The 20,476-nt window shown below is 51.3% G+C and overlaps 1 protein-coding gene and 1 long non-coding RNA gene across 3 annotated transcripts in view; one reads left to right on the top strand and one right to left on the bottom strand.

The window, feature by feature from the left end:
• Positions 1 to 19,326, top strand: part of DAG1 (dystroglycan 1) — a 49,543-nt gene extending 30,217 nt beyond the window's left edge. For both annotated transcript variants that reach the window (XM_014251811.2, XM_005522200.3), the window contains exons 2-3: positions 3,860 to 4,269; positions 16,453 to 19,326. In XM_014251811.2, the coding sequence (XP_014107286.1) occupies positions 3,988 to 4,269; positions 16,453 to 18,861 (2,691 nt within the window). In that variant the 5' untranslated portion in view covers positions 3,860 to 3,987 and the 3' untranslated portion in view covers positions 18,862 to 19,326. The remainder of the gene's footprint in view (positions 1 to 3,859; positions 4,270 to 16,452) is intronic.
• Positions 19,055 to 20,321, bottom strand: LOC148183204 (uncharacterized). Its single transcript, XR_015773714.1, has 2 exons — positions 20,029 to 20,321; positions 19,055 to 19,846 (listed from the first exon to the last, which is right to left on the bottom strand). It is a non-coding gene; the product is annotated as an uncharacterized LOC148183204 (long non-coding RNA).
• Positions 20,322 to 20,476: the final 155 nt, after the last annotated feature.

The following is a 20,476-nucleotide window of genomic DNA, read 5'->3' as shown; positions in this document are numbered from 1 at the left end:
TGTCTAAGTCAGTCAGCTCTGTGGCCTTATGCTTCCCAGAGATCAGCAGAAAACCGCCTGCAGAATTCCATCTGTGTTTGGGTTTTGGCCCTATTTTGAATTTATGGGAAACTGTGTGAAGCACTGAGGTTTTTCCTCCTGGGGAGCTCCAGTTCTGTGCCACTCACCGGTCATGGACAGTGACGCAGAACGCTGGCTTTTTCCAAATACAGCTGGGATGGTTTCTCAGTTGAGTCAGGGTTGTGCCCATGGTAGTGCCACGTGAAGTGGTGTGGGCTCTCAAACCAGAGGCACCAGGCAGGTCCCCAGTGCTCGTTCCAGCCTTGCTGCAGGTTCACTCCTGTGCAGCTGCATCCAGACCCACAGTGCTGGTGGCTAGTAGACTTGTAGAGCAGCACTACTGGCTTTAGGCAGGGGATCTCCTATCCCAAAAAGTATTCCACCTTGCATTGGCAGTCCATGTGAACCTCAGCACTGCATGGCAATGCCTTGTGAAGCTCTGCTGATAGCTGGAGCCACCCTGCTTTTCCTCCTTCACACACTGTGAGAGGCTGGCAGTGTTTCAGCTTCTGTCCATTGTGTGGTGAGGTGGAGCTGTTAAGAGGATTTTTTTTGGTGGCGCAAGTTTGTTCTCAGCTCTTCTGTTTGTTCTTTGTTATCAGCTACTGAATTCCTCCTATCCTGTGTGTTCCACTCCTATATGCTGGGCCTGTTCTTCTGTAGTTTCTCTAAAATGAAGCTCTGAATTTGCAACCTGCAAGTGTCACATAATGGCCAGTTGCTGGGCACATATTGGGCAGTGTTTGTTGACTGCTTTGATAAGTGTTTCTGAAATAGGTGATGACTTCATCTTCCTCTCCTGCTCACCACAGATATCAAGAACCAGCTCCTTTCTGCCCAAATGTTCCTCTCCATCCAACAAAAACGCCTCAGGTTGGATCACGTCATTTGGCTGAGCAGCACAGAGCTGTACCATGCTCATGCACAAGCTCCACTGCAGTGTGACAGGGAGGGACTGGCCTGAAGCACCTCTCCAGGTGTTTTTACAGCCACGTGTTTTTACAGTACACTGTGTGTGTCTGGCTGTCTGGGGTGTCTGTCCTCTGCTCAAGTGTAAATACTCAGTGCAGCAGAGAGAGACAACCACGTTTCCTTGATAGCATCTCGGCCCCATGGCAGCCACGGGGCTGCTGCCACATTCCTGCCCCAGCTACAAGTGTCTGATCCTGCCCGTGCTTGCCATACACATCAGGACTTTCCAATGAGCGGGTTTCAGGAAAAGCAGCTCATGGACAAGGCATCATCACTGCAGTGGCCAGGCTCCATGGAGGGGGAAGGTAGTTCTTTCAGCTCGTTCTTTCAGCTTTTTAAGGCACAGTGCAGGGACAAAGAGTCCCCTGATTTCCCATTATGATGAGCAGTGACTGCCTCAGGACCTCTTGCAGGTGTCTGCATCATCTCTGTAGCTCATTCACATGGCCTGTTGAATATTCTCCACCAGACATCTACTGTGGTACTCATTTACCTGCTGAGATGACTCTATGCTCATCTCAAATCAACTGCAATGTGTCAGATCCTCCTCTGACCGCACAGGTAGGAGAGATGTGCCCTATACGGATTGTGACTTGTCCTTATACAGCAGCCACTTCCTGAGGATAAAATCTGGAGAAGCAGCTCAGGCACCTCTCTCTGGGTGAAGACCATCCTGTGCTGGTGGTTTTTCACCCAGAGGGTGATGGGGAACTGAATGGGCTGCCCAAGGAATGGTCACAGCCTCAAAGCTGACAGAACTCAAGAAGCACTTGGGCAGAGCTCTCAGGCTTGGTGGGATTCTTGGGATATCTTGTGTAGCACCAAGAGTTAGACTTGATCAACCTGATGGGTCCCTTCCAACTCAGCAGATTCTGTGGGTCTGTGTTTCTTTGCCTTTGGGAAGAGCCTGGCTTTGCCTTACTTGTTGTTTCACCTGGTACTTTCCCCTCCCAGTCAGCTCAGACAGTTAGAAGCACAAGAGCAGCAGGGAGTGGGCTTTTTTTGTGGCACTGACCTTCTTACCAGCCATCCTCCCATCTGTCTTGTGGTTCCCAGCAATGTTATCCTGCCTCTGCTGTCTCTTCTGCCTTTCACTTGAGACAGGTTCTCCACAGAGCAGCGGTCAGATCGGGTATCTGCCTTGTGGATCCTGTAGCCAGAGGTTATTGCATTCAGCTCCTAAATCCTACTACCCACAGCCCTCTGTGCTGGCTGCAGCTGTGCCCTGAGCCCGTTACCTTGGGGTGGGAGGTGTCAGCCCTTCTCTGTGTGGGGTTTATTGTGAAAGGCCCATCGAGGAGGGCAGATGTGCAGGTCCTTACACGCTCCCTCTCAGCTTCTCTAGAGCTCAGGCTTTAGGGTGAGCAACCAAACCTTATTCTCCTGTTGTTCCTAGAGCCTGCTGTGGTAGCCTTGGGCTTAGGTGCCTGCATGGGTAGACCCTCTGCCTGCTTCTGCAAGCCTCAGGTGGGCAATACACCCTGCCTGGCCACAGCACAGCGGGCAGCTGAGCCCTGTCATGCTGCTCTGGGAGCTCTGCAAGGGCAAGAAGCAGTGGGATTTCCCTTCCCACATGGACTGGCTCCAGGGTCTCTTAGGACAGCCTGATGTGCATCATATGGTGCAGATAGAGCAGGCTAAAATAAATCAGAGCAGGGAGTTAGAAGCTGTCCTGGTTTGCTCTGGGAATTTGGAGCTACTTCTCTCTCAGCCTAGGAAAAAGGAGTTGGTTTAAGGCATTAGGGAACCCAGTCTTGTGTGCTCCTGACACTGAACAACACCTGCTTGGTCTGTGTGTCTCTCCTGCCATCCCGTGTAACCCACTGTTCCACTCACTACTGCAGATTAGTTACCAGGGGCTGTGCTGGCTGCAAACTGGGATACCAGAGTGGGCAGTACGACTTCCTTGGGGTCCCACATGGCTCTGTCCACGAATTCACTGATCTCCTGCAGGCAGCCTTCGAAGAGGAACGTGGTGGCACAGATCTGTAACTCTGCTGTGGCTGAATGCAGTCTGGAGGGAGAAATAGCTGGGGAAGCAAAGGAAATGATGGCAAAAGGAAAAAATGAGAGAAAGGAGATCCAGGGAAGCAGGGAGGTGAGAATGATGGAGTGGAAGTGAAAGGACAAAACAACGAATTGAGGGAGAGCTGGAGATGTGTCTTGGTAGAGTATGGGGACAGGTGAGCTGTGCAAGCAGGAGAGAGCTGGATGGCAGATAGCTCACTCAGTCTGATTTGGGGCTGCATGTTGTGGGCCCCCAGATCAACTCTGAACACACTAATACAAAAAGCTGGACCTGAGAGGAGACCTGGATTGAAAACCAGGCTCATGGGTCAGAGGAGCAGAAGCTTCTCTCATGTGTCAAGCCATTAGGATGGCAGTTTTGGGCTTCCAAAAGTTTCTTGGTATCTTTCCTGCCTGGGACTGGCATTTAAATCCACTGATATTCCAGCCTGGCTTCGGCTCACCTTGAAAGGTCAACTATTAGCGTTGTGCTCAGTCTCAGCTTTGGTTGTATCTTCCCTGTCTCCCTGTCTGTGACTATCTGGGGATGCTGTGTCTCCAGAGCAGCAGAAACATGGCTGTGTGCATGGAAAAGCAGGAGGATCTTGCTTCTTTGGAAATGCTGTATGTATGGGAGAAGAGGGGCTGAGAAGCTCTCGTGCTCTCTAATGGTTGTGGTAACTTGCAGTTAAATCAAAAGCTGAGGCACAGGGAGTAACATGGCCGGTAGCCCTCTGTCCATTGCAAGGTCGCTATGAGTTAACTGGCTGGCTTGGTTATCTTAATTAATGTGCTGATTGGATTTCTTATGTCTAACCAGGTTCCCAGGACTCCTAGGATGAGGCTGCTGTGAAGGACTGGTGGATCTCCTGCCTGTGCTGTGGTGCCTGCAGATTCCCTGTGATCCCCTTTCCAGCTGGAGCACCGTTGCCAAGGCTGCTGGGAAGAATGACTGTTGGATGCCTACTGCAATCCCCTGTCCTGGGGAGGACTTGGCTCCCTGTGCTGCTGCTGGCAGCCTCTGCTCACTGCCACTGGCCCAGCGAGCCGGCAGAAGTGGTTCGGGACTGGGAAAACCAGCTGGAGGCCTCCATGCACTCGGTGCTCTCGGACCTCCGGGAGACTGTGCCGGCTGTGGTGGGCATTCCCGACAGCTCTGCCGTGGTGGGACGCTACTTCAGAGTCTCCATCCCCACGGATTTAATTGCTTCCAATGGAGAAGTTGTCCAGGTGAGAAACACCATTCCCCGAGGATCATTTTTAGTTCTGTCCGTGGAGGATGGAGCGAGTCACCCCACTCATGGTCTGGGTCAGGAGTGTGGCTGGGAAGCACCTTTAGAGTTCTGTAGGACTACAGGAGAAGGATTTTTATAAAAAAATTAGTCTCACCTCACTGCAAAGTTTTTCTTTTCTGTAACAGAGAAGACTTCTCAGGGATGACTAATTTGGTTTGTTGGCTGTATTTTAACTATGCTCTGCGCTGCAACAACGGGCACATTCATGAGGAGATGAACCCATGGGTTCTGGGGAGCCATGGATTCCCTGGGACTGCTGTTTAGGCTCAGGGAGTTTGCTTCCCTTGTGGTAAAGCAAACCTTTCCCTTGTGGTAAAGCTTTTGTTCTTGTGGTAACAAGACATTGCCAGACAAACAGACCCTGTCCTGCCAGCAGGACTTTGGGCTGCCTGTGACACTGTCTCTCCTGACCTTGCCACTAAGTCCCTGTGGGAAAGATGGTAGCCTTTCCCCTTATCTGACTTAAACTCATGTGGCTGGCACTGCAAGGACCTGAAAACTGAGTTTTGGAATCAGTCCTGAGTTCAGGAGAGGATTAGAATAGCTCAGGGGAAGGTAGGGACATGGCCAAACACAGGTGTGCTCATTGTTAGTCCTTTCCTGGAAGGGTTTGCCTGGATCACATGGAATTCAGAAAATTCTCTTCTTAAAAAAGTGAACTTCCAGTCTCAGGATTTCTTTTCAAAGAGCATTAGAAAGCTTTATAAAAAGACAAGCTTCTGGTGTGGCTTGGAAGATCAGAGGGAGATGGAAAGCGAGTCAGGAGCAAGTCTGACATCTCGGTTTCTCCTTGAAGGCAGGTTTGGTTTAGCTCTGTGTACAGTCACACAGTTTTCCCAGTCCTGCTACGTGATCCTGCTGGCTCCAGCGAGGGTGCCAGACCACAATGTGCCAGGGTGGGCAGAAAAATCTGAAGAATGCAGCTGTTATGGACAGTGGGTCAGACAGGGGGAGGAGGGCAGTGGGTGAGCCCCTGGCCAGGGGAGTCGGGGAAGGGGCCAGGCTGGTCTTGGTGACTCTGAGCTGACCCATGGCCAAGGTCCCTGCCTGACCTCACCCACAGCCCAGGCTCAGAGCACAGGACACCTGTACAGCACTGGGCTGCCAGAGCCTGTGGTGAGCCCCAGATCTCATGTTACAGAAATGATAACTGGTTTGGGATTTTGCATCCGAGTGGCTTGTTCTGGTATTGTCTAATAGCTGCTTTGATGACAAGAATAAGTGTCAGTATTTATATAACACCACAGCTTCCTCTGTCATCTTTTCCTGGCACAAACGTAATCTGTGATAGTTCAAGTAACTGCAGGAAAATACTTTATTTCCACCCCACCTGATGGCTTCGAATTATACCTCTGCCATGTAGGTGTGAGGTGTGTTGGCCAACACCAACATGCTTGGAGAGCCTGGATTGGACTGGGCTGCAGCAGGACCCAGCAGCTGCTGGTTGTGTGTATTTCAGCAAGCTCTGGGAGCAATTTTCATGTTTATCCCTGGGTTTACCCAAGTGCATGTTGCATCTGTTCACCTTGAAATTGAATTTAAATGTGCAGCAGGCTCTCACTTAGCTGCTGTCTCTGGAAGGGCTCTCCTTGCAGAGAATACAGGTTGGCTGCTGAGCACAGCTGACCTTTGCTATGGGGATTTGATTCCTGGCTAGTGAGAACTGCGTAGGCAATTTTGGGTGCTAGGATGCATTTTTGTTTTACTGGTAAATTTCAGGGCAGAGTGCTCTGGTATTTTTCTCAGGCTGCCTGGCATTTCTCAGCTGGAGCAGTAAAAGCATAATACTTCTGAATGTTAGTCTCTGGTGTACTTAAATCCTAAGAATAAGGGCTGTGCCTTCTGAGCTGGGGGAGGGTTTACAATGAGATATGGTTGCCTATATTTTTTCCTCTTAAATTTCAAAGAAATTGTCTATAATTTTTTATTAAAAAAAAAAAAGCTGACAGTTGCTGTCCCCAGACTCCCACTGGAGCCTGGAGAAAGTGCTATTGCTTCATTTCTAGATGATTCCCACTGATCATTTCTAGGATTGTGGTGGGGATTGCCTTGAAGCTCCTTCTCAGATCCTCTCCCTGCTTGTTAGCAGATTCCAGCCAGCTGTAGACAAAATACTTTTCTCTGCAAACTCGGTTGTGGGATGGAAACAACGCCAGGCATGTGCAGCGTGCCGGAGGAGTGCCCCGCAGGCACGCACTCCTGCACAGTCAGGTATGTGCTCCTGGGAGCAATCCCCAGCCTTTCCCTGCCACCCCCAAAGCTGCTGAGCAACAGGTGAGGATTTTATGGCTAAGGACAAAAGTAAATTTATTTGAATGTGCTCAAGCTGCAGAGAAAAGAAATAAAAACCTACCATGTGTCATAATTTCAGAGTCTGTTTCCACGTTGCTCAGAACCAGCTGCCTGCAAGTCGTTGGGGCCGTGGTAACGCCCTTCCCCTGTGCCTTGTGTTCCCAAGCAAGTGCCTTGGTCAGGCAGTATCGTGTCCTCTGAAAAGCAGCTGGAGCTTGCAGGTATTCCAGCTGTTGGATTTGGCAGCAGGTCAGTCCAGATGCTGTCCTCTAGCTTCCTCACTACAGCAGGGCTTCTGGCTATCAGACTGCTCTCCTGCTGCCTGAAGGTGGCTGGAAATTAAAATTCCTTGCTGTGCCTTCCTAAAAGGCATCTTGCAGCCATTTCTGTCACATTTGACACCAAAACCATGGGTATTTTTACAAGATTTGTGTTAAAACACCCAATTTCCCTGTATCACCCAAAACACCCAAATTCCCAGTCCCCTTGCCATACAGACAATGTGTGGATGGGTTGCCACTGGGTCCCACTGTCTCCTGGCAGATGCTGGCTAGGACAGAATAAACATGGGCATTAGTCCTGGTACCTTCACCAGTCATAATCTCTTTAACCCCATTTCCACTGAGGACTGTGTGGAGTTTGACCTGTTACCTCTCAGCTGTGTCCTGTCAAAGAACAGATCATGCTCTGGTCAAAGACCAGTTGGATTTCCTGTTCCTGCCACTTCTGTTTGAAGCTGCTCCAGAATTTGGCTGTTCTGATTGAAAATGCAGCTTCTAGCCTAAGTTTAGAGATGACTAGAAATATTTATATGTGCTGCCCTTTAGCCTAAATCAATTCAACCTTCATAATATTTACTTCCCTTAGGTATTTATAGGTGACAGGCATATTCCCCATCTTGATTTTATTAGGTTAAACAAGGCAACCTCTTTAGTCTTTCTCATAAAATAAGCTTTCTTTCCTTCCCCTCAGCTTTGCAGCTGTCTTCTGCACCTCCTCCAGATTGAGTTTATTTTTCTTATGTTTGCATGACCACAGCATTACAAAACATTCCAGATTAAATTTTACCAGAACCTTTTATAAAAGCATCAAAACTTCCTTTTCTCTTCTATAAATAACCTTGTTTGATATATCCTACGATCGTTTGCTTTTCCATGTCTGCTTTGCTTTGGTTTGGACATCTTCCTATCAGCTGAAATACCCAGCTCTGTAGATTTTCCTGCTTCCAGTCCCAGAAGAGGACAAAAGGTGAGGTGCATGATTTGGGGTGCTGGCTGTTGCCAAACATGGCTCTCCACTCACCCCAGCAGCCCAAGGTATGCTATCCCCACAAGGATACAATACTCACAGGGAATTGAGCCCTTCCACAGCCTGATATCCTAAATGCATATACCCACAATACATAGAGACACTATTAAATAACTTTTGTTTAAAGATGGATCTATAAAGCATGCTGGGAGGAGAGAAACTCCTGGTGGGTACTGCTTCCCAAGGCACATCCCTGCCAGAGCAGGAGATTTGCTGTGTCTCCCTTGAAGGTCATGTAAAGCTGCTGACCTGCCTTCAGTCCTGGTAGTGTTGGCTGTGTGGGATGGATCCCACAGAGCAGATCTGCACAGCTTTGTAGCCAATGCTGAGGAGCTCAGGTGAGCATTCCCAGCTGTGTCTTAGCCCCTCTTTATTTTTAGGTCTGAAGTGCACAGTTTCACCAGGGCTTTGTTGGGAAGACAGGTAAAACACGTAGCAGAGGCCCTGAGAAGCTGTCTCTGTAAGCAAACACAGCTGGTGAGAAAGTGATGAGAACAACAGAATTCACTCAGATGAATTACACAGTGCAGCTATGGAGTGGGTTTGGAGGTTATCAGAGACTGGATATCCATCTGGGAAAAAGGGAGTCTTGCTTTCATAGAATCACTGAGTTGTTTAGGTTGGAAAATACCTTTTAGATTGTCCAGCCCAACCATTAACCCAGCACTGCCAAGTCCACCACTAAACTTCACAAGCAGGAGGCTGAGTTTCCAATGGTTGTTCTATTTACCATCTGCTGAAGTGGCTTTTATTGAACAGCTTTGCTCTCATCAGATGTCAGGGACCTTGATTTATAAGCAGGATCCACAGAGATTGGGTTGCAGGAATCCTGACATGAGTATCTACTGTCAGGGCTGTGCTGCTCACCTCAATCCTGCTCCAACCCCAAAGCCAAGGGCTGGATGTTGGCAGCTAGCCTGCAGTGCCAGGACACACTTGCTTTCAGGGAAGAAAACCACAAAATACTGACTTTTTCTTTTTTTTTCCTCTTGCAATGATCTTTATTTCAAAGCATTTTAACTGAATGTGAAATTTATGAAAGTGGCATTTCTCAAAGGAAGAAGAGAAGCAAAGAGCACTCCCGAGGGGCTGTGTCATCAAGCTGGGCATCTTAAAAGTCTCTCTGTGTCGCGGCATTTGAGCTTCACCTCCTCCCTGGGGTCCCCAGGTTTCTTGGACTAACTGGGAGGTGCAGCAACAGCCACTACTTACAGGCGAGCACACGGGGATAAATGGCAGTGCCTGGAACAGGTCCAGGCAAAGGAAGACTTGGGCAGGGCTTTGCTTGGTTGCCACACTGCAATCTGAGTGATAAAATGAGCTGATAAGCCGAGGGGGACGCTTATCTTTTTCCTGCAGCGAGACCGAGTCAGAGAATTTGGCATTTTCAGTGCACGCTTAGTAACAAGCTATGAATTTGGAGGAGTGGAAAATGTGACTTGATCTAATTATAAACTGTCTTTTCAGACGGACTGGGAAGTTCCTTGTTTTGTCCTGCTCTTACAGGTTGTTGCTCTGAGCATCCAGGGAGACGGAGGAATGTGATGATAAAGAGAATCCTACGAAGGAGCAGACCTGAGACTGCAAGATCTGGTCTGCCTTTCCTTGCCATGCTCTTGAAAGCCAGCTTTCCAGCAATCTGCTGATGGCAGCAATAAATTGCCAGGGCTGGTTAGCAGTGCGGTGGCAGCACTAAACCCCCAGTACTTGGCATCCCTGCTTTGTGGTATTTTTGCTTCCCTTTGGCCTTTCACTTACAAAAAGTCACGCTGAAAGAAGAGCCCAACCAAACTTTTTTTTTGAAGGAGTTTGAGGCTTTTCCTGCCCCGTGCTCGCCCCCCAGACAAGGGATAAGGCGGGGTGTGGGCAGCCCGTGCTGACCCTAGCCCTGGCGCGGGCGGGCTGCGCCTTCCCGCTCCAACAATGAGGCTAAACAAATCCTTCCAAGCTGCTTGCATGGACCGATGAAAGGAGGATTTCTTGGGACACTCAATGTTTTGTAGTGACCTCCCAGTGAAACAGCTGTTGTGTTCCCTTGCCCAGGCAGAGTGGGACGCTGAATGGTGTCCTTATAGCCAACACAGAGGCGCATCTGGAAAAGAAGCCGTCATGGCAGGAGTATGCGAGGGTGGCATGAGCTGGGCGTAGCCGCTCAGCCTGCACCGTTGTGGAGCCATTTTACCGATGGTAAAGAAGCTGGTCAGACAAAGCCCAGCTCGTGTGGAAGGCAGGCTGAGCCCACAACACAGCCCTACACCCACATCTACAGAGGAGGGGGGCTGCTTTCTGTGCGTGAGGCTTCACTCGCTCCTTGAATGGCTGGAAAATGCAGATTAGCAGGAGACACGTAAACTTCTCATTCAGGTTTTCATGAGCATGTAAAAGCAGAGTAGCTGCCTTGAGTAATTTTGCTACCTGGTCCTTCAGAGGCTGAAGTTTGAACTTGAAGATGAAGGGCAGGACCAGTGATGTGGCCTCTGCAAGCCTTATTCCCCCTTAGCTCAGCTTTCTGGGCTGGAATGATTTGTTTTTCTAAAGCAACAGCTTCAGTGCACATACAGGAGACATACAGGAAAGGCTTTGCAGGGCTTTGGCTGGGACCATCCAAAATGTGGGGTTAGTTCAACCATGCTGACCTACCTGTGCACAAAGGAAGCACCAATTACGGCTGTTCTCATGTAGCTTTTGGTCTCTGAACAGAGGTGGTGAGCTCCTGCTGGTAATGAAGGCTCGGGTCACCAAGGCTGACGTACTTCTGAGAGACAGTCTAGTCTGTGGGCTGTTTTTAGACTTCCAGGGGCAGAGGCATCTGCATGAAATGTCCTGGAGCAGCTTGTTTTTGTGCATGAGTTCCTGGGCATTTTGTGGAAGGTACACAGCAGACCAGAGGAGCAGCGTCTGCTGAGGATTCCCAAAAGTCCTGGCAGGTGTCACAGTCCCTTCCACATCTGTGTTGTAAATCCTTCCTTTCTCCAGCCTGAGCTTTCCCATAGCCCAGCACTGCAGCAGCACCGTAGCTGTGCCCAGTGAGCAGAAGGTTCTGGGAGGTGCCCATCCTCCTTGCACCACTGTTTTCTGGGCCTTGTGTTTCTAGGCATGTCTGATGTCCTCGTTTGCAGTTCTGTTGTGTTTGAGGAAAGGAGGCAGGGAGGAAGGCTGGAGGCTCCTTCACACAACCTCTCCTGGATGGACACAGGCTAACCTCCCTGGCAGGGCTATTCCCTGGGGCCAAAGGCTCATGGCTTCATAGAATCTTAGGATATTCAGAGTTGGAAGTGACCCACAGGGACCATCAAGTCCAAGCCCTGGCCCACCACAGAACAACACAGAAAATCGCCATGTGTCTGAAGGCATTGTCCAAGCCCTTGAACTCTGGCAGGCTCTGGCAGCTGTTGTGGGCTGAGGGCTGTCCAGCTCCTGTCTTGCACCATCACATTGCACGGCCTCTGCTGCCGTGGGACCTGCCTGGGGCTGTGGTTCCTGGACACAGCTTGGTCTGCAGGCCTTTGTGCCAGGTGAGGAGTGCACCTGATGGATCCACAGGCAGAGCCTCCCTCCCAAAACAAGGACTCCGTCCTCTGAGCTGGAGCCTGCAGGCCCCATGCCCGTCACTTCTCCACTTCACTCCAGTCTGGCTGCGCTCATTACAGTGCCCACAGTTCCAGCAGCACTGGGGTGGGTCTGAAACCAGTGTCCCTCCCCCAGCTTGTGTGGGACAAGGCAATGGGAATCTGCCTGCCCATGGATCTGATTCAGGACTGAGGCTGTGTTTGCTTCTGCTGCCAACACTGCCCATACTGCAGCATTAACAGGGTGTTAAGATGAAGCTTGGGCTTAGGCAAACAGCTTAGGCTCAACTGTATCTCCGCAGTTATATTTGCATTTGAATTGCATTTGAATTTCCGTTTTCTTCCCCTGCCTGCTGGTTAATTGCTTGCAGAAGCCTGAGCCTGCAGACTTGGTGTGACACTGGCTGGGTCAGTTGGTTGGGCACAGCTCAGCTCACCTTCTGGAGGGCCCAGCTGGAATATTCCTCATTGCTGGCCATGTGTGTTGGGGTGATGCTGAAGGAGTCTGGCTACAGTTAATTGTCATCGGTAATTACACCCCAGATGAAATCCTGACACAGGGTCTGTCTCCCAACAGCTGCTGGACACAGGGAGGGGAATGGGGCAGTGGGAGATCTGGCAGAGCTGCAGGACTATCCATGCTGACTCTGCCCAAAAGCACTCAGGGGGTTTTTAGGATGGGTTTGGAAGGAGCTGACTCCCAGCTGCTGCTGTCCTTGCAAAGGTCTGTCAGCACAGACAGGGGAGATCCCATCAGATACTTCAGCACTGGGAAGATTTCATAGTGGTGTGCCATAGTGGAGACCTGTGGCAGGATCCTATGGTACCTGTCTTCTGGCAAAGGGCTCACTTCCTCCTTTCCTGGAGGATTCATCAGGAGGAAGAGGACTAAATACCTGGAGGCTTAAAGGGCGCTCTTGTAGGCAAGAATGCAGTTTTTGCCTGAATTCCCTCGAGGCAGCAGTTTTGCTCACTGTTCCTTTGCTTATCTTTGTCTTGTTGGCTACAGGGCTTTAAGATCCAAGTTTAAAAAAACAAGTCAAACTGAGCTATCTTCTTTCATGAGCTGACTGCTCTTGGCTGGCCTAAAAATAACAGGCCATGTCTATCTGAAAGGATTTTGTGAACAAGGTCTTCTAGACCAGCCAGACCACTCACTGTATGTATTTTAAATCACAACCATGGGTTATTTTTTAATGGTCTTTGATACACTGCCAGGCTTGTTTAATCTTTAGCCAATAAGCATTCATTTACAATTATCTCAAATAATGGGAAAACAAAGACAGCCTTTTTTTTTAAAACTTAGGCAACGGAAGAGTTATTTTGAAACCAGAGCCCTTGAGGGAAATGGGCTTAAGGCTTGATACTTATTGCATACATAGAAAACTGGGAAACTTTTAACATGAAAACTAGAGATCCCAAATCATTAACTATGTGTAGCCTTAACAAATACCTTTTGAAGCAATATTTCAAGGAAACATTGCTAGAACAGAGTCCAGGTCTCCCTGCTCCCAGTTTCACACCAGCACAAACACAGCAGTGATGATGGACAGGACAGACCCACACCAAGGGCTCTGCTGGTCAACATTTGTTTAGGAACAAGTATTTTTATCCATCCTGATAACAGCTTTATTATCTACTCTAATCTTTCTGGGTTCTTCCTTTGTCACAAGAACATGGGTCATTTTTGCTATCAGGTCAGTTGTTGTGTTTAAAGCAGTGCAGAGACATCGAATGCTTGTGACTTGTTGCCTTCTCAAAGATTTCCCAGGGAAGGCACAAGCTTCATAGGAGTAATCCAAATAAATTTGATTTTCTTAATCATCTCTTGCAGAGCCTTTAGAAACAGTCCACTTCTCCTCGCAGGCTGAGTACAGCTGAACTAGCTCAGCTCTTTTTAAATCAAGTTTAAGTGGTTTTATAAATGTTTTGCAACTGTCGCATCACTGCTAGAACAAGTCATCCCAGTCAGTGGTTGCTTGGCCTGTTTCTGTTTTTCAGGAGAGCCTAGTTTTTTGTGTGAATCTGTCTGGCTGCAGTTTCCTTTTCTAGCATGGTCCCTACATGTAAACTGTAGGTTGAAAATGGTTTTCCAAGCAGGAATATTTAGACTGGCCTGTGTGTCTCTTGCTGTCACTTCTGCATGTGGGGTCAGCCACCTTTCTGAAGTGAGTTTGGCTATCAGAAGTAGGAGCAGACATGACTGAAGGAAGAATCACCTTGTGGCATGAGATTGGATAAAGTACTGCTGCTTGTAGGTCTCCTCCTAAAGTCCTGCCAGTGCCCAGGGAGGAGGCAGCAGCAGCAAAACCCAGGAAAGCTGTGTGGAGTGTGTGATCCTGTAATTAAGGACTTTTGCAGAGTGCACAGAAGGGGAAGATTTGTTCCAAATGTAGCCTAAAATTACACATTCTGAGTGAATTTAACCACTTGCTAATAAAGTTTTTATTCTTGATTGTGTAAGCCTCAATAACACTGTGGCTTTGTCCTGGCTCCCTATGTTTCTGTTCCTTATGTGTGCCCAGCCCAGCCCTCCATCCTTCACAATGGGCAGGTTAGTGGCTAATTTTAGGAACCATCCAGCTCCTGTAAATGGTTTATTGCACTGGGCAGTGTCCTGGCATCTCAGTTTTTAGAGGGTGTGATGAAATGACACTTTTTTAAAGGAAGACAGGGGCAGGTCAGTGCTTCTGGCTGAGCAGGAGCAGACCCTGACTTTGTTCTCTCTTGGCAGAAGAAATGCCAAGGAAAGACAATTCATTCCTTTGTTCCTGCAGGAGCAAGGCTTGGCTCCCTGTGCCCAGCTCAGGTGAAGAGCTGCCTTTCCTTTGGGACGTCTGGGCTAAAAGCAGCTCCTGTTCTTGCAGTGGAGGAGGAGCGAACGCAGCCACAGCCTTGCCAAAACCCCCTGTCCTCTGCCAGACACGTGGGTACACAGCAAGGCCCAGGGGAAGGATGCTCACATATTGGTGTGTGGTGGCATGTATTGAGGTATAGAACCCTGGGGAGAGCTTCCTCCAGCTGTTGTAAGCTCTGCTCTGGGGTGGTGAGGAGTTGACTAAATCTGTGCTGAGAGCTTTAAACTGTGCTCTATAAGCTGTACCCAATGTGTGGCTCAGGATGTGCTCTCCAGCTTGACCAGGCTGGCTGAAAGTGGGGCTGGTCCTTCACAGAGGAGAGGAACGAGGGTGTTGTCTGTGTGATCATGGCTGAAACCCTCTGCAGCTCTTACACAAAAGCTTTTTTGTGCTGCTCTTGCCAAAAGACTTTTGGGTCCTGCGTTATCCTGGCAGAGCTGTGCATCCAGACCCTTCAGTGTGCTGACACCCACAGTGTGGGGGTGAGCCCCAGGGTGCTGCCTGAATCCTGCCCGCAGCCAGGGAGTGGGAGAGACACCCACCACTCACTGTATGCCCAGCCCTGCAGCACCAGGCATCGTTTCTTGTCCAGCTGGGGGCTTTCCCCAGCAGGACCTGCAGTCTTGGCTAATCCAGCCCCAGCTCTGCACATGCTGCTGGATGCAGGAATGCTCCCACCAGGCAGGTTTCCTTGGGAAGCTCCTCTCCCAGCTTTGCATTTGGGTAAATGATGAAATATGTATAAGCTTTACAGAACTGCAGAGAACCACAGCACCTTTTCAGGAGGATAGCTAGAGCCTGGCTCTGTGTTGGACTGCAGTGGCTTCTAAATGTGTCTCCCTGAGCCCCAAAGCATCTTGTTTGCTCTGAGTGTCAGGGGGAGATGCCTCGTGGAGTTCTGGAAAGCCCAACCAGGTCACTTGCCAAACGCCTCCAGGCCTGAGAGGTGGTGAAGCTCAGGTTACTCACTCAGGAGTATGTACAGCCCCAGGAAATGTCACAGTCCACCGAGCTGGCAGCCTCACCCCTTGCACCGTGCAGCCCGAGCGGCTGTAGAGCAGATGGGTGTCAGCTGCCGTCAGCTGGGGGGGCTTGGGGGTTTGCACCCACCCTCAGCTACAACCCAGGGCAGCAGACAGAGTCCCATGGGCTGAAAGAGGTAGCAAAGAGTGTGTTGGAGTCCTGAGGTGCCTGTGCTCTGAGACAAAGCCTTCCCATGCAGAAACACGTTATTATAATCCTTCATTTTTAGCTAGCCTGGGGGTGAAGCCAGGCTGGCATGCTATCCTGTGTCATGTCCAGCAATTGCCCAGCCCATGTGCCACATCCCTGCCTGCCCACACTGGATATTACATTGGGTCTGCTCCCTGCCTTTATCCTTGCCTGCTGTTCCTCAGCAGTACAACATCATGTAGCTCTCAGGATTTCCTGCTGCTTGTTGAGAGCTGGTGTGCTCCAGCCAGGCCAGGGACTCAGAAACATAGCTGGCCAGCTTCTGGCCTGTCTGGGTCATCCTGGCCCTGGGGACAGTGGGACAAGCTGAAAGTGAGTAGAGAAAATACATGTTGTGCTGAGCTGCTGGAGCCTATAGGGTGGGCAGGGTGTGATGGGGTGAGGAAAGGAGCAAGATGGCCAATCTGTGAGAGGAAGGAGTGGGAGGAGGGTAGTTGTTGGATCAGCTCTGCTGTACAGCATAACTTCGCCCTCAGCTTTGTCACTGTCCCCATGACGTAAACTCCCCGTCTGCCCTCAGAGAAAATGAACCACTTGTGCTTAGCAGTTGCACAGCAAGTGTTGGGAGCACTTGCAGGCAAGGGGGCCTTGTGGAACTTGATGACCTCTTGTGACTCCTTACGCCCTTTGGGTCCTGTGCACCCTGCAGAGCTCATCCTTGCCAACACGTGGAGGAGGAGGTGGCAAAGGCTGCCATGCTCTGGCCAGGATGTTCCTTCCCCAGTTATTACACTAATTATTATTAGATTTTTTCTTTAATCCTTGAAATTAAGCATTACTGCTGATAAAATCTGTCCTACTGCTGTACTTCTAAAAGCCTTTTTGTTTGTTTGTTTGTTTGTTTTGTTTGTTCGGTAGATCTCCGAAGCCGGGAAGGACTCCTTGCCTTCTTGGTTGCACTGGAATGCCGAGAGCAGCTCTCTGGAAGGGTTGCCCCTTGACACAGACAAGGGTGTCCACTACATCTCGGTGACCACTCTGCAGCCCTTCCCAAATGGGAGCTATGTCCCACAGACCACAAATGTCTTCTCTGTTGAGGTCCACCAAGAAGACCACAACGAGCCTCAGTCAGTGCGAGTGGCCGTCCAAGACACGAGTGAAACAGCGCCTTTCGTGTGTGGCTCGGAAGAGCCAGTCACTATCCTGACTGTCATTTTGGATGCTGACTTAACAAAAATGACACCAAAGCAGAGGATTGAACTCTTAAACAGAATGAGAAGCTTTTCAGAGGTAGAACTTCACAACATGAAGTTGGTTCCTGTTGTAAATAACAGACTCTTTGACATGTCAGCCTTCATGGCTGGGCCAGGAAATGCAAAGAAGGTGGTGGAAAACGGGGCCTTACTCTCATGGAAACTGGGATGTTCCCTGAGCCAAAACAGCGTCCCCAACATCAGCAAGGTGGAGGCTCCAGCTAAGGAAGGAACCATGTCTGCCCGCCTTGGCTACCCAGTTGTTGGCTGGCACATTGCTAACAAGAAACCTCACCTCCCAAAGAGGATGCGGCGGCAGATCAACGCCACCCCTACGCCTTTGACTGCCGTCGGGCCACCCACCACTGCCGCACAAGAGCCACCCACCAGGATTGTCCCCACCCCAACGTCACCTGCCATCGCGCCTCCCACAGAGACAACGGCACCCCCGGTCCGGGAGCCCATTCCACTGCCAAGGAAGCCAACAGTCACCATCAGAACCAGAGGCCCCATTGTGCAGACACCCACGCTGGGGCCGATCCAGCCAACCAGGGTAGCAGAAGGCACGGGCACAGCCTCTGTGCCGATCCGCCCCACCATGCCCGGGTATGTAGAGCCCACAGCAGTGATCACACCGCCCTCAACTACCACCAAGAAACCGAGAGTCTCCACCCTGAAGCCAGCCACACCGTCCACAACAGATTCCTCCACGGCAATAACACGGAGGCCTACTCGAAGGCCCAAAACTCCCCGTCCGACAAAGCCTCCCAGCACAACCAGATCCCCCATCTCCAAGCTGACAACGGCATCTCCGCCGTCCCGTGTGCGCACCACAGCCAGCGGGCTGCCCCGGCCCTGGGAGCCAAATGAGCCACCCAAGCTGACGAACCACATCGACAGGGTCGACGCGTGGGAAGGCACCTACTTCGAGGTTAAGATACCGTCGGATACCTTCTACGACAAGGAAGACACCACCACTGACAAGCTGCAGCTGACCTTGAAGCTGAAGGAGCAGCAGATGATCGAGGAGAATTCGTGGGTGCAGTTCAACAGCACCAGCCAGCTCATGTATGGCATGCCAGACCACAACCACATTGGGAAGCACGAGTACTTCATGTATGCCACCGACAAGGGCGGGCTTTTTGCCGTGGATGCTTTTGAAATCCACGTCCACAAACGCCCACATGGGGACAAGTCTCCAGTGAAGTTCAAGGCCAGGCTGGGAGGGGACCATAATGCAGTGGTGAATGACATCCATAAGAAGATCATGCTGGTGAAGAAGCTGGCTCTGGCATTCGGTGACAGGAACAGCAGCACAATCACAGTGCAGGACATCACAAAAGGCTCCATCGTAGTGGAGTGGACCAACAACACACTGCCCCTGGAGCCTTGCCCTCGGGAGCAGATCCGGACTTTGAGCAAAAAAATTGCGGATGACTCTGGCAGGCCGAGCCCAGCTTTCTCCAATGTCCTGCAGCCCGAGTTCAAGCCTCTGAATGTGTCCGTGGTTGGTTCTGGCAGCTGCAGGCACATCCAGTTTATTCCCGTGACCAAGGATGGCAGGGTGATCTCAGAGGCCACGCCAACGGTGGCAGCAGGCAAAGACCCCGAGAAGAGCAGTGAGGACGATGTGTACCTGCACACCGTCATCCCTGCCGTGGTGGTGGCCGCCATCCTCCTCGTGGCTGGCATCATTGCCATGATCTGCTACCGCAAGAAGAGGAAAGGCAAACTGACCATCGAAGACCAGGCCACCTTCATAAAGAAAGGCGTGCCCATCATCTTCGCCGATGAGCTGGACGACTCCAAGCCCCCACCGTCCTCCAGCATGCCCCTCATCCTCCAGGAGGAGAAAGCCCCACTGCCCCCTCCAGAGTACCCCAACCAGAGCATGCCGGAGACCACACCACTCAACCAGGACACCATCGGGGAGTACACTCCGCTGCGGGACGAGGACCCCAACGCGCCGCCCTACCAGCCTCCCCCCCCCTTCACTGCACCCATGGAGGGGAAAGGCTCCCGCCCGAAGAACATGACCCCGTACAGGTCCCCACCGCCCTACGTTCCCCCTTAACAAACGGGGGGCTCTCGGGGGAGAAGGGGCCTCCAGCTCCACACCGGTGCTCTCTGTGGGCCGGCAGCCCCCTCGCCAGCCGGGAACACGAAACCCCAGCCCGCTCCCCAGCAGGCTCTCCCCGGCTGCGCCTGCCGCACCGGAGCGCTCGGGGGACTTGGGGGGACACTTGTTTTATTTTTGCCTAACAAGCTTTGGTTTTATTTTATTCATAGAAAAAAGAAAATCTCGGCTCAAAGATGCCTTCCCGGTGGCTTCGGCCGGGGCCGGGGCGGTGGGCAGGGAGGGGGGTCGGGACGGGTCGGGCCGGGTCGGGAGGAGCAGGCAGCACTGGGGTAGCACTCTGGGTCTCCGCTGTTTGCCTTTAACACTAACTGTACTGTTTTTTCTATTCACGTGTGTCTAGCTACAGGACGTAACATGAAAGGTAGCCTAAAAATAATTAAATTCAAGGGACTTTCTGAAGTCGATGGTTTAAGTTTTTACATTTAATCTGCTGTTTACCTAAACTGGGATGTGTAGTTTTTGGGGAGGGGGAGGGCAGTGCTGTGCTGCAGGCAAGCTCCATGGGCTGGTCAGCGGGGCCAGCCATCCTCCTCCTCCTCCTCTCGGGGTGGATCAGCTTCTTGGTTTGGGGTTTGATTATTTTATCATTTTTATTTTATTTTTAATCAAAGAAATCCTATCTTTCTCATGCATCATAAAATAGTCATGAGCTGGGTCAGCCTGGCCTAAGGTGCCCATGGCTGAGCAGGGGCTGCATCGCTGTGCCGGGGAACGCTCGCAGAAGGATGAGCTGAGCCCTGTGCCACGACGACTTCTCTGCTTCCCAGCGAGCACCAGGGTTGGGAGGGTCGAATTTAAGCAAAACCCCCTCCCCGTGGGGTGTTTTGACGAGCGTAGGGTGTGTTCTCGGTCCCGGCTGCTCCTTGGGACTATGTAGGAATGGCCTCGCTGGCCTCACGCTGGCACTTCAGCCTGGACACTGTTGGAAAAGATAAAAAAATTAAAAAAAAAATAAATAAAAAGAAAACAAAAAAAAAAAGAAAAAACCGCGCCAGGAATAGTTAATAGTTTAAAAAAAAAATCAGTGAACTCTCAAATCTAATTTTTTACTAAATTTTTGATACAGACTCCGATTGTTTTATTAAAAAAAAAAAGACTTACAAACCGGTGTGCGGCTGGCAGCAGTTTGTACGGGCTCAGCCCCCTCGGGCCCGCCCCGGGGGACCCGCCACGGTACCGGTACCGTCCCCATCCCCTCCGCTCCGAGTCCCGGCATCCCCAGCCGGATTTGCCCGTGTGCGCCCCGGGTGGAGGGCGGACCGCGCACACCGGGGCCGGACCCGCCACTTCACTCCGGGACGGCGCTGCCCGGGCGCCGGGGTGTCCCCGGGAGGGCAGCGGGGGGGGCGGTGCTCTACCCCCGGCTCCGGTCTCGGCGCCGCGGAGCGATGTCCTCGCCGTGTGAAGAATAAACCCGCCCGGGGATGCCGGTGCCGGTGCGGGGGATGCCCGGAGCCAGCGCGGCCCCGCTCCCGCTGCTGCCGCGGCGGGGCCGCCCCGGGGCGGGGGGGGGGGGGGGGCCCCTGCTGCCGGCGGCCGCGGGCGGTGA

Source organism: Pseudopodoces humilis, chromosome 13, assembly GCF_049639895.1.
Source record: "Pseudopodoces humilis isolate 2021_Gansu_Grassland_sample_001 chromosome 13, ASM4963989v1, whole genome shotgun sequence".
Lineage (NCBI taxonomy): Eukaryota > Metazoa > Chordata > Aves > Passeriformes > Paridae > Pseudopodoces > Pseudopodoces humilis.
Note: the sequence above shows the minus strand (reverse complement) of the source record. Positions and strands in the feature narration are given on the sequence as shown.